The sequence below is a fragment of the Schistocerca gregaria genome, chromosome 2 (assembly GCF_023897955.1).
Source record: "Schistocerca gregaria isolate iqSchGreg1 chromosome 2, iqSchGreg1.2, whole genome shotgun sequence".
Classification (NCBI taxonomy): domain Eukaryota; kingdom Metazoa; phylum Arthropoda; class Insecta; order Orthoptera; family Acrididae; genus Schistocerca; species Schistocerca gregaria.
In genome coordinates, this window is record NC_064921.1 from 534,801,626 (window position 1) to 534,816,924 (window position 15,299).

The 15,299-nt window shown below is 35.9% G+C and overlaps 2 protein-coding genes across 3 annotated transcripts in view; one reads left to right on the forward strand and one right to left on the reverse strand.

The window, feature by feature from the left end:
* LOC126330571 (coiled-coil domain-containing protein 40) overlaps nucleotides 1-4,625 on the reverse strand; it is a 356,717-nt gene extending 352,092 nt beyond the window's left edge. The window contains exons 1-2 of one of the 2 annotated variants that reach the window (XM_049996367.1): nucleotides 4,509-4,625; nucleotides 4,180-4,424 (exon numbers count right to left, since the gene is read on the reverse strand). The gene's annotated coding sequence lies outside the window, so the exon portion shown is untranslated. Of the gene's footprint in view, nucleotides 1-4,179 lie in introns of both variants that reach the window. The other variant, XM_049996369.1, reaches the window with a different exon arrangement.
* Nucleotides 4,626-5,005: 380 nt separating this feature from the next.
* LOC126330623 (DCN1-like protein 3) lies at nucleotides 5,006-14,697 on the forward strand. Its single transcript, XM_049996381.1, has 3 exons — nucleotides 5,006-5,537; nucleotides 5,640-5,816; nucleotides 10,595-14,697. Exons 2-3 carry the CDS (start codon nucleotides 5,735-5,737, stop codon nucleotides 11,473-11,475), a joined length of 963 nt encoding a protein of 320 aa, XP_049852338.1. The 5' UTR covers nucleotides 5,006-5,537; nucleotides 5,640-5,734; the 3' UTR covers nucleotides 11,476-14,697.
* The last annotated feature ends 602 nt before the right edge of the window (nucleotides 14,698-15,299 follow it).

A 15,299-nucleotide genomic window follows, 5' to 3' on the forward strand; every position in this document is an offset into this window, starting at 1 on the left:
CAACTAGGGAACAAATACTGTACCACAGGATGGACCTGAGCAGCCAAAATGGTCATATAATCTTTGGCAGTAATGTGATCTATCAAAGCAACTACTGGGCTCATAGATTACCACTATACGGCTGCCCAAATCATCACTGAACCTCCACCATATGTCTTTCCTGTCAGCAAGCTGTCTGCGTCGTAGGCTTGGGACAGTGTACGTCAGACTTAAACTTAACCAGAAGTTGGAAACAGTGTAAAACAAGACTTTTCTGACCAAATAACTTCCTTCCATTTCTCCATCATCCACATTTTCTATGTTTTATGGCTTTAGCACCATGTCTTTCCATTACAGGCATCTGTATCACTGATGTGTGGTTTTATAATTCCTGCTCGCTAATTCACATCTTATGTAGCTCCATTCATATTATTTTGGTGTTGACAGGGTTCATGGGCATGACATTGAGTTCTGCAGTTACTTTTGCAGCTGTAATCCACTTATTTTTCATCAAAATCCTCTTCATGGCAGTCTGTCAGAATCACTCAACACATACTTTCATCTGCACTGTGACTTAGCAATTGATGATTGATGTGTGTGCGGGTCAGAGTGGCTGAGTGGTTCAAGGCACTACAGTCTGGAACCGCGCTACCGCTGTGGTCGCAGGTTCGAATCCTGCCTCGGGCATGGATGTGTGTGTTGTCCTTAGATTAGTTAGGTTTAAGTAGTTCTAGGGGACTGATGACCACAGCAGTTAAGTCCCATAGTGCTCAGAGCCATCTGAATCTGTGTGTGATATAAATCTCTGATACGGTGCCTCTTGAATCACCAACCGCTTCACCTAACTTGGTTGTGGAAGCATGAATAATTCACCCACATTTTAATTCATTCATCTCTAAATGATGCTCTCACAGCTAAACAATACACTGTTCTGATCGTAACTGACCAAAGTTTGCAATGTACTGAAAGCACAGATGCTGCTTGCCATCTGATACAACAGTGCCACCTGCAGGTTCGATTAGTATCTACATTCACATTGAAACATGCATTTCTCACAGTGTTTCCATATTTTTTCCAGCCTCTGTAGGAGTAATCTCTGTCTAATTACAATTTGATTATTTTTTAGTTATCCATGGCTTTTTCATTTCTGTGCTTTCTGTGCCTATTATAACTTTACCACTGGCCGGGGTGGCCGTGCAGTTGTAGGCGCTTCAGTCTGGAACCGCGCGACCACTACGGCCACAGGTTCGAATCTTGTCTTGGGCATGGATGTTTGTGTTGTCCTTAGGTTAGTTAGGTTTAAGTAGTTCTAAGTCCTAGGAGACTGATGACCACAGCTGTTAAGTCCCATATTGCTCAGAGTCATTTGAACCATTTATAACTTTACCAGCCATAATCTAATTACATTCCATTCTCCTTCTACTGAAACACCCTCAATATTGTCACTCAATACAATGATCACTGCTACGATATTCAAACTTCATCTAATTCACTCCTAATTTGTCTATATTCCACTTGCTTGTATCCAACTCATTCTTTACTTTTCTTGATTGAACCCTAGCTCCACCAAAGAAAACAGTCCATAGAGATAGCAGGTTAACAGTTAATAGCCATCAAACATATCTGTTAGCAATCAAACACGGTGTTTCCCAATAATCAATATTATGATTTATCCCATTGTCAATGAATGTAAATGACTTAAACAGAAATAAGAGTAATGATAAAACAAACCAATTTCTCTATGACACCACCATCTAAATATTAGGGAAGATGAAAGAACTACTACAAGAAAACATTGCAGTCTACACACAAAACATAGCAAACTACTTCGAGCTAAACAACTATTTATACACTTGTAAAAATTTATTACTCTAATTATATTTACCACACATAATATGGCACCAGCTAATCCCCACCATGAAATAAACAGATAAACACCAAAATGGAGAGTATAATACAGCCAGACATGTGGATATAAAAGAACATAAAATAGAACAACAAAAACAACCAATTTTTGGCAATATAATGTAACCGGATAGATAAAAAAAATCTAATCACCAAGCAGCAGCAAAACACACACATAAAAGAAGGTTATACTTAGGCAAGCTTTCAGGGACAGTGGCTCCTTCTTCAAGCAGATGCTTTGAAGTGGAAGGATGGGGCTGAAGGGAAAGGACTGGAGAGGTCTAGTAAAAGGGGTAGATTTGGGGAATGCAACAGACGAGATTTGAAAATATGAGACCTTAAAGGTGGGAGACAGGGTAATAAGCAAAATAGAGACTACTGCTAAAACATCCTGTAATAGTTAATAAGAGTGTATTGCTAAGTGCACTGTAAGTAACAACAAGTAAACCTGGCAAAAATAGGAAAACCAAGTACATAACTAAAGCGTACACAAATGGACAAATAGTTAAAAAACGACTGTCTTGAAGTAAAAGTACCAGACAAAAACAGTCAGATAATTACGGCCACCTATAAACACAAACAAGAAGAAAGAAGGAAACAGAAACACATTTAGTGAGCTGAATTTCAAACCAACAAATGCAGCAACAAGGCAGACATTAATGACTACATGGATGAAAAACATCTGTAATAAAGTGGAAATTCAAAACATCTCAACAGAAGAAAGGCATAATCCCACACACAGTGAAGCAATAAGCAAAAGACATATCCCAAGAATCCCACTAGAAACACCAGTGCAAAATGTGAGGCAAATGGTAAGCAACAAATGATATTTTGCTTGTGTCTAATTTTAAATTGCTCTATCAGAATGTTCAACTGCTGTCCAATAGACTTAATGAAACAGCAGTAATGTTGAATCATCTGAATGATATTTCTACCCTATCCTTTATAGAACACTGGCTTAAACAAGGTATGTTGGAACTAACATGTCTTCCACAGTTCAAACTTTCAAGCATGTTTTGTAGCAAAATATCAAGTCATCAGGGCATCTGTGTATATGTTAAAGAAAATATTGAATTCAGCAGTGTAGCTAAGTATCATAATGTCTCCAGTGAAAAAGATACAGAACTCTCTATAGTCAAATTATCAAGGCAAAATAAAATGATTATTTGCATGTACATATCACCAGATGGAGACAAAAAAATGTTTTATAATCACATGGAGGCACTTTTGAAAGAAATTCACTCACCCAAGAAAAATATAATTATATGTGGTGACTGAATATTGACTTCTCAAAATCCAATTCACTCAAAGATGTTAACTACTGTCATTCAATATGGATTCAACTGTAACTGAAACAACTCGAAAAATGGCAACCTTCACATGTATCTTTGACCAATCTTGATAAACACATGCAAATATGTCTATAAAATACAAGTGGTACAAACATGTGTTTTTGTGACTACTACGCTCAAATTCTTACAATGAATGTGCAAGAAACTCAAAACTCTGTGTAATAAGATATACTGTAAGGTATTTTATTACATAAAAATCTGGCTTTGTCCCCCCCCCCCCCCCCCCTGTAGGGTGAAAATTGGATTGATTTATATGACTGTAATGATACCAATGAAAAATATCGTAAGTTTATCACCACATTTAAGAATTTTTTTTAAAGCAGCTTCTCCCAAGAAACAATTACATATCACTCTATTTAAAAAAATTAAAAAAAACAACAATATTATGAAAAGGATAGTTGTTATCATATAGCGGAGATGGTAAGTTGCAGATAGACACGGCAAAGTAACTGTCAGTAAACGAGCTTTCAGCCAACACAGCTAGACGAGAGGGAAGGAGGGGGAGGCATGGAAAAGGCATGCCGCTGAAACACTGCTCCCTTACAACTACCCCCCTTTCTCCATAATCTAAAAAAAAGGCATTCTTTGCAACATAGCTTTTAGACTTAACATGTTCTGAAATTTTCTGGTTGTTGTTGTTGGTATTACCATAAATTAAGAAAACACCTTCGTTTACTCAAGAAAATCTGGAGTTAGCAGGAGTGACACAAAATTTCTGAATTCACCCCTCCCCCCATCCAGATCAAAATCCTGGATTAGATTGTGGGTAACGTTAAGCGAAAATACAAATTCTAGTACTTAAAATAATACGGACGGCAACCGCAACCAACTATACAGTGCCCAATGGTTTCCTACAGAATCTATTGTCTTCTGCATAAATATTTTTGTATGTATTAAGTAGAGGAATATTTAAAAAAAAAAAAAAAAAAAAAAAAAGCATTACCAGTTCTAAAACTTCTTCCGACAAGCGTTCATTTTGTCGCTGAAGGTGATTCTTCAACGCTATTTGGAAGCGTTTCATCAAGTCATGATCTGGAAGTAATCCTTCTGGTTCTATGTCTTCACTGGGCCGAAGCCAGAACTTTTTTGTTGTGGATGTGCCCTTCCGCTCAATTTCTTGGCTTTCCTGGAGGACTGCACCCTCGGTATTTGCCTCAAACTGGTGCGCCATTTTTCCCTTACTGAACCCTGGAAGAAAATGCAATGAGTAGCCGTAACAATTGAATGAGTCCAGTGAACCGTTCTAAACCACCTCTTACAACAACGAAATACCTGACTCTTGCTACGCCTGCAGACATTAGGAGTCATAGTAACAAAAAGCGACATCGTACCCATAGCAACAGCGAACGCGTGGTCCTCCGCAAATCTTTGACAACAATGCTTTAGATTCCGACGATGAAAGCAAGACTGTTTTAAAATAAAATTAAATATTCATATGAATATTCTTACGAGATTACAGTACAAGTCTGTATGATCAATTCCAAAAGGTCTCTTTCATTGTGAACCGAAGAAAAAAAATCTTGGAAGCAAATATGCAAAAGAAAGTGATTTGTTGTCGCACGCAGTCCGAGTGCACTAAATAGAGATCGTATTTATTTTTTCTGATATATTAAGTTTTCTATGCGTCATTTATAACATAGCAGCACTAAAATAAAGTTTAATGGTAGCTAGCACAGCTGTCATAGACTCTACGCTATTGGATTTTAATATGAAGAGAATGTTGGAAGTTAAATCCTTAGTCGACTTTGATGTCAATGGTGACAGGTTTCAATAGGTACAAGATTTTGCCACTCTGTACGGTGTGAACTTGGCCTAGTTCAATAGTCTAATGATTGCTTTATGATTTCTGGAAGCGAGTGCGAATATGAAGTGTTGCAGCAATGCATTTTTAATGCCACAATTTTTCAAAAATAAGAGTAAATTATTTATTAATAGTACTCCGGAGTGCAAGAATTTGGATTCGTCTAATTTAGTAACCTCTCTGGTGATAAACACTCTGGTTACATTGAACCAAAGAAAATCTGAAGTGTGTGTATTTGACTGTATTTGTTTTTCTGGCTGTGAAGTGTTCTACTTCAGTGCAATAATATTTTTCGAAGATATGATAATTGTGGGAACACGCATACTTTACTGACATGACGTGGCAGATGTTTATAACTGATATTATTAAATAAACACAGAGCTCGATCTTCAAGGAAAGTAAACATGACGTACGGCCGCCAACTACGGTCTTCTGCTGTGAATGTGCAATATAAATCCTCCTTTTACCACACTTCCCGTACTTTGCCTGATATTTTAGAGGTAGCAGTTCAGTTTTTGTAGTACTTTTCATGGTGTTTATTATTAAAATATCGATGTTCTACAAAAATAATGTTACTGTATTTTCTGTTTCATTACGTGAAGAGGTGACTGCAGTGTTTCCGTAATACATATACCAACAGCCTCTTCATGAGCGACAACCAGAAACTTCTAAACACTGGACGTTTGTTCGAAAACCAATGGGAAATTGTTTCTCTTGCTTCAAGGGCCCTCCGCCTCCAGTTCCGTCCACAAACGGTCCCCTGGAGAAAGACAAGGAAGGTTCGTAGGTAACAAAAACATTTGAAAGTGAATTTTTTTTTAATGCTTGTAGCAAATTTTTGTAGAGTCGATTGTGTCTCCCATTATAACATCTGTTTTTCTTCATATATGTGGTATAAGCTCTTATTCCTTGTCATTGTTAAACAAAACATGGTCTCTGTATATTAGTAGATTTGTCACTTGCTTATAAGACGTGATTTCTTAATTTCATTGTGCTTTTATTTGTCATACTTGCTTAGGAAATCTAATGCACATCATTTGCTTTCATCAACAAATATGTCAGTGAGTGACACACATAATGTGGTAGATTGTATAGGCCTATTAATTTTTCTAGGTATTGGATAAACATGACAAAAAGTATCATGATCTTTAAGAGCAGTTTTTAGTCAAGACCAGCAGCAAAAATCTTGTTCACTGAAGGTTTTTAAACATAAAAATACTACTGTGGTAGCTTTATGTCTGCAACCATGACAATTATGAAATTTTTCTTATCTATAGACGTATGGGCTTTCGTATCATTTATCAGCCCTCTTAGGTAAAAGTTACATATTGGATCTCCATACATTTTTCAGTGTGGCATGGGCATAAACATTATGCTGCACTGCCAATCAGTTTTAACCACAACTTTCATTTGGCTTCCACATTTGTTTGCTTTGCTAACTCGCAACCAAATTCCCTGTTTCATAGTAACCTAGACCTTGGGATGTGCTACAAATTAGTCTATCACCACAGATAAGATTTCAGGAAGGATCATTAACACACTTAAACTCCTCTCCTTCATAACTTACCCACACGCTGAAGTGGAAGACTGATAGGTTTTTCGTAATATATTATTCTACATAAATTCATTATTAACTGTATAAATAGGCCTAACACACTTTTCCATTTTTATATGTAGTTATGTTCTGTCATTAACTAGGTCAATGTCATATTGTTCCAAGTGTATAGGATTTGTTTGCAGTAAATACACCCATTAGCATTGAAATGATTAAGATGAGACACCAGACCAACATGTCTCGCTTAAATAGAATTGAATTTGCTGAAACTTTACTGTAACAAGGATGAAATATGAAATCGTTTCTTAATTTGGGTCAAGAAGTATATTCGATGCTAGTCATCTGCTTTTGACCACTGACATAACGTTAATTGCTTCTGCAACACCACTTTTTGGTGCATATGTACATATTTATTGTTGGTTGGCTAATCCATGGAATGTGAAAAAAAGGCCTGGTTGTGTTAACAGACTGATCTATAGCTTAGACTGTCGTTCGAAAAATATTGCCACTGGTATCATGTTATAGTCATGATGATGATTACTGCTTTTGCGATCACTGGTCATAGCCAAATACTTATATAGAATATTCCTCTGTCCCCTCATTAATTAATGGGCTAAAGGGCTTTGGCAGACTTATGGAGGACATGACTCGAATTCATGGTACACAAAGTGTTCATGCAGCTGTGAGGAAGGGCGGTCACCAACAGCTGATGACTTTTGCAGATAGATTTAAAGGGTAGACTCAAGTCAAAGAAAAATTCCAAATATAGAGATAATCCAGAATGACTGAATGCACCACCATAAAAACTGTTGAATGAAGTAATCCATTCAGTTGATAATTTTATGTTTGTCTTGATTGTTGGGCTAGGGGTTGGTGAAGCCAATGAATATGAACACGGAATATTCAGTGTGGCGACCTACCAATCATTAGTGTAACTCACGGTGTGCATTAAGTTGAAAGATGACTGTTTATTTGAGAGTTGACAAGCAGTATAGAATATTTCAATTAATCTAAAGATTAGGGTTTAATGACTCATCAAAGACATTGCCATTAAAGATGGAATATGAACCTGTTGTGCCTATGAATTTATTCTGCTGCTGTTCGTATTATTTTGAATACTTTGTTTACAGTACCATCTTTCTGAGTGCGTTCTTCCGTTACATGCTAGTCGATACAAGTTAACACCTAGCTGGCTTTCTGTAGAGCCCCAACTGTTTATCATCTTCTTATTCAGTGGCTTGAAGGTCCTTTAGAGTTTTGCTATGTGTTTGTCCAGTGTCCTGTTGCCGTGGGTGTTTGGATGGGATATGGTATTTTATCTCTTATGAGAATGCTGTACATTGTTCGTAAAGTGCAAATTGACCTTATGTTGCCCATGTTGGATCATGTTTAGGGTACTATGACTTAAAACTGTGGCATGGAAGCATCTGACAGTACCTATCTGCTTTGATCCTTGATTTTATCTGTATGGCAGAAATGCCTGCTTCCAGTATTTATAAAATGGCAACAATGTTGTCACTATGCACATGTGCTAAAACGTGCACAAAAATAAAAACGACACAAGAATATCTCACTACAACAGTCAAATGAAACTAATAGGACAACCACAGTAAATATGGGGTTTATTTCAGAACCAGCTAAATATATAACAATACAAAACACCACACTGTACCAAATCAAATATTTAAAAAAAATGTTTTTAATCTCAACTTACAACATAATGCTACGACCACAAAACTAACATGAATCGTGCACTTCACTCAACCTATGTTGAAGTAGATATTTTAAATGAAGCCAATGATACCAAAAAACCAACATCTGCAATTCCGAAAAGCAGAGCAGGACATTTCCTTTGAACTATATGGCTCGATCATAATGCAGCTCTTGGTACCTACTGTCAAACCACAGATATAAAGACAAACTTCACACACCTACATAACCCCAAACTACCACCTAAAACAAAATACCAGCAACTCAACACATATTTACTAGCTTAATTAAAACACAACCAAAATACCATAAATATAATACAGACAGAACATCAGAATTGCTATAAAATAAAACCAAAGTAAAAATTACTTACCAACAAAAGGATCTGACAAACTCATCTAGATTGGCCAACCCCCCCCCCCCCCCTCACACACACACACACACACACACACACACACACACACAAAATAAAGAATAAACTAAATCCATGTTACCAAGACTCAGATGAACCCAATACCATATGTTAAACCCAACATGTCAACATCCATCACCAGAGGGTGCTGTTAAATGCAACAACACAACATCTATAAACAAGAACCAACTCGAAAACACTGTGCTATAGTGACGTCACACACAACACCATTACATCATGGACCAAAGTAGGCGCGTGGAATCGGATTATTGTTATTATTATTGTCATCGTCATTTTCATCATCATTGGCCCACAACTCACAGAAGTGGCGTCAACTGAAAGGCACTTGCAATACAGTGACCGAACTCCCCCGCATGGGGCCTCCCGTCAACAATGCCATACGCTCATTTCCATTTCCATTACATTATACGTAATTGCGAACAACTGCCAGCTAAATCACATCATCCATCAGGAAACAAGAATTATCTTCTGCAAAATCTTTCTTGCTGTCAGTCCTGATCAGTATTATGTACCACACCGAACCTAAATTACATCCTTGCCCAACTTTGTACTTCTGTTTCCAACCATAGCCTTATAGCTCTACTTTTAGGAAGTGTCACATGAGAAATCTTTCCATGCATCCAGTCACAATCTCCTGTTGCAGTTCTTGTACTGCTGTATCATATCCCATCTGAGGCAGGGCTACTGCCACTACCCAATACACTATTTGTGCTCATGAACAGTTAATAACTATTTTCCTGATTTGATCCATTATAAATGGTTTTTGAAAGCTTGCGACTGTGAAAACAACCTTCTGCTACCAGTCACAATTTTCTTTTACTTTTCACACGCATTTCGGGAAATGATTCCCATTGTCAAGAGCGTTTTTTGTGTGTATTATGCCATTTCTATTGATGTTGGCAATATGTGAGAGTCTGCTTCATTTCGTTGATTTTTACTGCAATATATAATAAATAGGTGATTTTTTTTAGTTGGTTATTGTTTCTTTTGGTGAAGTTAGTGGCGAAAGAATCTATAACCAAAAAAAAAAATCACGTGTTTCTTATATATTGCAGCAAAAGTCAACAAAATGAAGCAGAAATGCACACATTGACAACATCAATAGAAATGGCACAATACAGGCAAAAAATGCTCTTGAAAATGGGAATCATTTCCCGAAACCCATCGTGCAAAAAGTAAATAAAGAAAATCATGACTGGTAGCAGAAAATTTATTTACAAACCAATCTGTTATCACCAATTGTTTTCATTGTGGAGTTCAGTTGCTAATCAGTGGCCAGAGACAAGATCAAATACCTGGCTCCAATGTGTGCTGTCCAGGATGGTTAATTTTATCGGCTGTTTAACAGTCAGTGCTATCTGGATTCTTACAGCGTTACCTTCTCTGAATTGTGCATGTGTGAATTGTGCCTTCAACCCATCCTACAAGTTGAAACCTCAGTCCCCAATGGTGTGTATCCTCTACCTGCATCTACCACATTCTATGCCACTCCAAAACACCATGTCCCTAGCATCATACTTGTCCCGGCTGCCACTATATTTCTTTTCATTTCACTATACCCTTTGCAGATTGTTTTCTCATCTGTATGCCTCAGTTTGACACCTTCAACTGTGTTTTGGTACGCCACTACACTTGCTTGCATAGGTTATTATCGTGACTGGGACTGTATTCAACAAATCCTTTAATTTCATTGCTTTCATTTCAAAATTAGGGCGTCCAGTTCTTAAACAACTTTTTTTTGTTCATAATTCTGTATGAAATGTTTGCATTTCACTCACTTATATATACTGTTTAATTCTATTCATATTCTATTATAATGATACACATGTACATTATTCGATAAATATTTTCAATTCCAGAGATCAAGGAACTGACGGGAGTCCTTAGCTCGGCTGAAGATATTAATTGCTCTCCTTTGGGTACTGTGGAGACACAAATTAATGGCAACAGCAAAGGAGCAGGCATCCCCAGCTTTGTCGTTGGAAGTGATAATTATGGCAGCTTGCACCGTGACAAAACAACTCGGACATTTTACCCTCGTATTCCACCTTTGAGTCGCACATCTGGACTTTCAAGTAGTGAAACAAAAGGAAGGGAACCTTCAGAGTCAAAGCTTAATGTCCTCTTTGACCAGTATAGAGACAGCAATGAGGATTCTATTCTAGCTGATGGAATTGAGCGACTTTGCAATGATCTCTCTGTCTCGCCAGATGATTTTAAAGTGCTGGTGCTCGCATGGCGTCTAAATGCTGAGCAGATGTGCCGATTTACGAGATCTGAATTTGTGAATGGATGTCGTGCAATGCGAGTGGACTCTGTACGTGCTATTCAAGCAAAACTCCCAGAATTGGTCGCTGATGTTCTGAAGGACCCTGAAATGTTCAAAGATTTGTACCGCTTTACGTTCAGATTTGGCCTAGATGCAGAGTCAGGTCAGCGTATTTTACCGTCCGATATGGCCATTTGTCTGTGGCGTTTGGTGTTCTCTGCCTGTGAGCCACCGATTCTTTCGCGGTGGCTTTTCTTTTTAGAAAATCATCCACATGTGAGAGGAATTCCTCGAGACACTTGGAATATGTTTCTTAATTTCTCAGAAGCTGTGGGTGATGATCTCAGTTCATATGACGACACTGAGGCTTGGCCAAGTCTCTTTGATGATTTTGTTGAATTTGAAAATGATAAACTGAATCAGAATATATCGAAAGATAAAGAAGAAATAATTAAACAAGACTGTGAATAAGCAAGTAACTTGTTTTATTACTGAAAACTTTGGATTATTTTTTTATTAATTTATCACATGTAAGACTGATGTTTGCTTAGGATGCCATGCTAACTCTAATTTTATTGAGATATATATATATATATATATATATATATATATATATATATATATATATATATATATATGGTATCCAGTCAATAACTGTTTGAAAAAAAACATAGCAGTTTTTCTAGCAGCACTGTTTAATGCTTGTTGATACGCTGTTGTTTCAGGTATATGAAATTCGGACTCTTTCCACTCATATGAAAATCAGTTTGCAGATATTTATTAATATTGAGTTTCAAATATGTAGTAATATAATTATTGTACTGGTAGCAAGAAAATGCAAATAAGAATGCCAGGAAAGCATCAGTGCACATTGTTTGCATCACCACACTATATTTCCCAATATGTTTATACATTGCTTGATCAGTTTTTAAGCCAGTTTCAAGTTAAGAAATAACGGACAAGGTGCTGCAGTGGTCAGTGAACAGTGCATTTATTTGGAAAATAAAGGTATTTGATGTTTTTGAGAGATGCCATTTTTTAAATTAGTTTCTCTCATCACTGAAAATAAATGTAAATATGAAGATAATTCTAGTATCCTTGTTTTAAAACTCCAATCAGTATCTATAATCATTCAGGCTTCAGAGAATCCAGATATCAACATTACCATTCCTGAATTTTCACAGATTCAGCATACATGAAATTTTCTATTGAAGATTATGAGAGAAAAGGACTTCTGGTTACTGTCAAGTGTATGAAGTATTTTCAGCTCTAAATGTATAACTCTGAACATGTTTGTTGTTCTATATGAAAGTCAATTGATGAAATAAGTAAGTCATTGATTGCATCATCTGACAAATGAAGGAAATGATTTGATATACAACCAGAATATGACATTTTGGAAATAGAACAGGTACTGTAAAACAGCTGACCAAATGCAGTGGATTTGATCATTCAAATGTAAAAATGGAAAGGCAGCACACTATAAACACTTAAGGTACTGATGTGATTGAGAACACTGTGTGAATACATTCTGCAGCGACATGGTATCCTTTGTAGGTAAATGATGGAGGAATAGGAAATGTGTTCTGAAAATGGTTAGTAAAATACTAAATGGATGGGGAAAAAAGATTTAATATACAGTATTGTGGAACTATCAAGTCCATAACAATATTCTTCAATTATTTACTTACTATACTATATTTTCACATGGTTTAGTCTGTTAACATATCCCTGTATTTTGTAAAAGATGTCTTAACAATTGTTCATATGAAGACATTTAAATATCAGTGACCAAAAGTACAGCACTGTAGCATCATTTTTAAGGAATTGAAATGAGACCTGGAAGATCAGAAGTGGCTTTCAGAGATTTCTAACACCCCAGAAGATATAAATTACTTATGCTGAATGTAATGTTGACAAAGACACAGCCATGTGAGGTGGGAAGTCCAAACAAGGATTCAATGTATGTAATGATTGAACTAATACACATATAAATAGAAAAGAACCTGTGTTTATGAAAATTTTCGACTATACTACAGACCAGCCATTATGTTGCTGTTGACTAAATATTATTTCTGTTGACTTTGAAAAGAATATTTTAATATTTTTATCTGAGTTACTAAAAACTGATTCATTATTTTCAGAAGACTGATTGTTTGGTCAAATAATGCAGGTTTACCAGTTTATTTCTCTCTTTTTAAAAATACAAATTCTTTTTTTACAAGCATTAGTCTTCAAGCAGCAAGGGCATCGTTGGTGGAGTGGGCTATATTATCACACTTGTAACAGGGGCTGTTAAATTGCATTTTCAGTCAGGTTATGTTAAGGGTACAGTGGGACAACTATAATTATTTGTATTGGATTCTTTGTGTTAAAAAAGCTGAATAAATTTTCTGTAAAACATATGATGTATGTGGTGATGCAACCATGCCAGTCTTCCACTTAATGTGGATAGTTTCTTTTTTTTATTTAAATTAAAACACTTCAACAATATGAGAATGCAGGCTTTCTCGGCGAATCTTGAAGATAAATTCTTCTCGGGTTGACAGCCGAGTCAATGCGTTGTTCTCCAGCAACGCATTGACTCGGCTGTCAACCCGAGAAGAATTTATCTTCACTTCAACAATGTTTTTCTAATGGAGACATTCATATGTATTTTCACATTGTAAAGTGTTTATGCTGTTGGCTTCTTTAAATTACTGAAGGACGTTAAATGAATTTGCTGCTACATTGCCTAAACTTACTTTGTTCTGAAATGTCTTATGCTATGGACTCAGTTTCTCACTATGTAAAAATTTCCTTTGTCAGCTTATTGTAAGCTTTGGAAATTAATTTTTTCTCTTTTGAGTATGCAGAAATTGGTAGCCCAAAAATATTATATATAATATATGTGCAATAATAATTATAACACCACAACTGCATCCTGGTTGATTTCTTGCATATTTCCTGTCGAAATGATATACTCTCAAATCTTGTATAGTGAATCCTGACTTGTCAGTATTATACTCAGACACTTATCCATCATTCATTGTCTGTTGGTATTATTAATACTAAAGTTTGCAAGACTGATTCACATAGTAAAATTATTTTCCATTCTTCTTTGTTGATCTTAATAATTTGTCGCTTCACAGTAACCTTACATGAACAATAATTACAATTTTATTAATACTTTTGAATTTCTCTAAACTGAGCCTTATAAGGTCAGTGGTAATATAAGTTTCAGGTATCTACTAATGAAAGATAACTAATAGAAAATCTGCAGATTCATTTACAGATACGTTCTACAGGATGTAAACATAGATATTCTTTTATGTAAACATCATCTGGTAGTTTTTCTGGGCTTAACATCACTGATGATAGTCCCATAAAATGTTTCTGTCAGCTTCCTGTGACATTAGTTAATGGGTATTTTTCACTATGAAATAACTTTTTTTGATAAGTGTGCGCCACCTCTAATTTGCTATAAGTTCTCACTTGCGAGTTTTGATATAATGTGTGAATATTATTGGTTTTAATTGTACAAATTGAAAAACTGTATATATGTGATGCCTTGCATAATAATTCTCCCCACACTTAATATATTTCCATAAAGAGCTACTATGCCAAATGAAAGTTTTGGACTCCATCCAAGGTACTTGCAGTCTTGGACTTCTAAAGAGAAGATGTACAAAATAAAATGTTTATACACACAAATCTGATGTATTTTATGCAGAAGACTGTTTCCTTCCAAATACTACCTGATTACATATTGTCTTGTAACAATAGCAATGTAAGTTGATAGATTTCTTTCATGTAGGCAGTATTAACTCAGCTGTTTTGTGGATCTGGGTGATCCTGTAAATATATCCAGCAGAGGGCAAAATGTATCACTACACTTGTATGCAGAACTCAAATAGGTTTGTATGAACATCACCTATTCTCGAAGCGAAATAATTTCTCATAGACTTGATGTTTCATTATTTACTGGTTTTTCAGTATGAGAGACATCTTATTTCGTTATTATGTGCTGCACACCATCACATGTACGAAGACTGACTGGCTACTGGTTAAAATTTGCTATAAAACACAAGTGTCTATGTCTTTCATTCAGTGTACCACTTTTATCATTATCTCAAACAAAGAAATGTCAAATGCAACTACAATGGACAAAGTTTTCTAACAGAGAAGTGTATATTTTAAATTTCTTAAGCCACATCTCTAAATAACTGGAAAGGGGTTTCTAATCTATAATCAGTATAAAGAAAGTGCCTTTAAATAAAGTTGTGAAGTAATTTACATTATTGTAGTCACGGAAT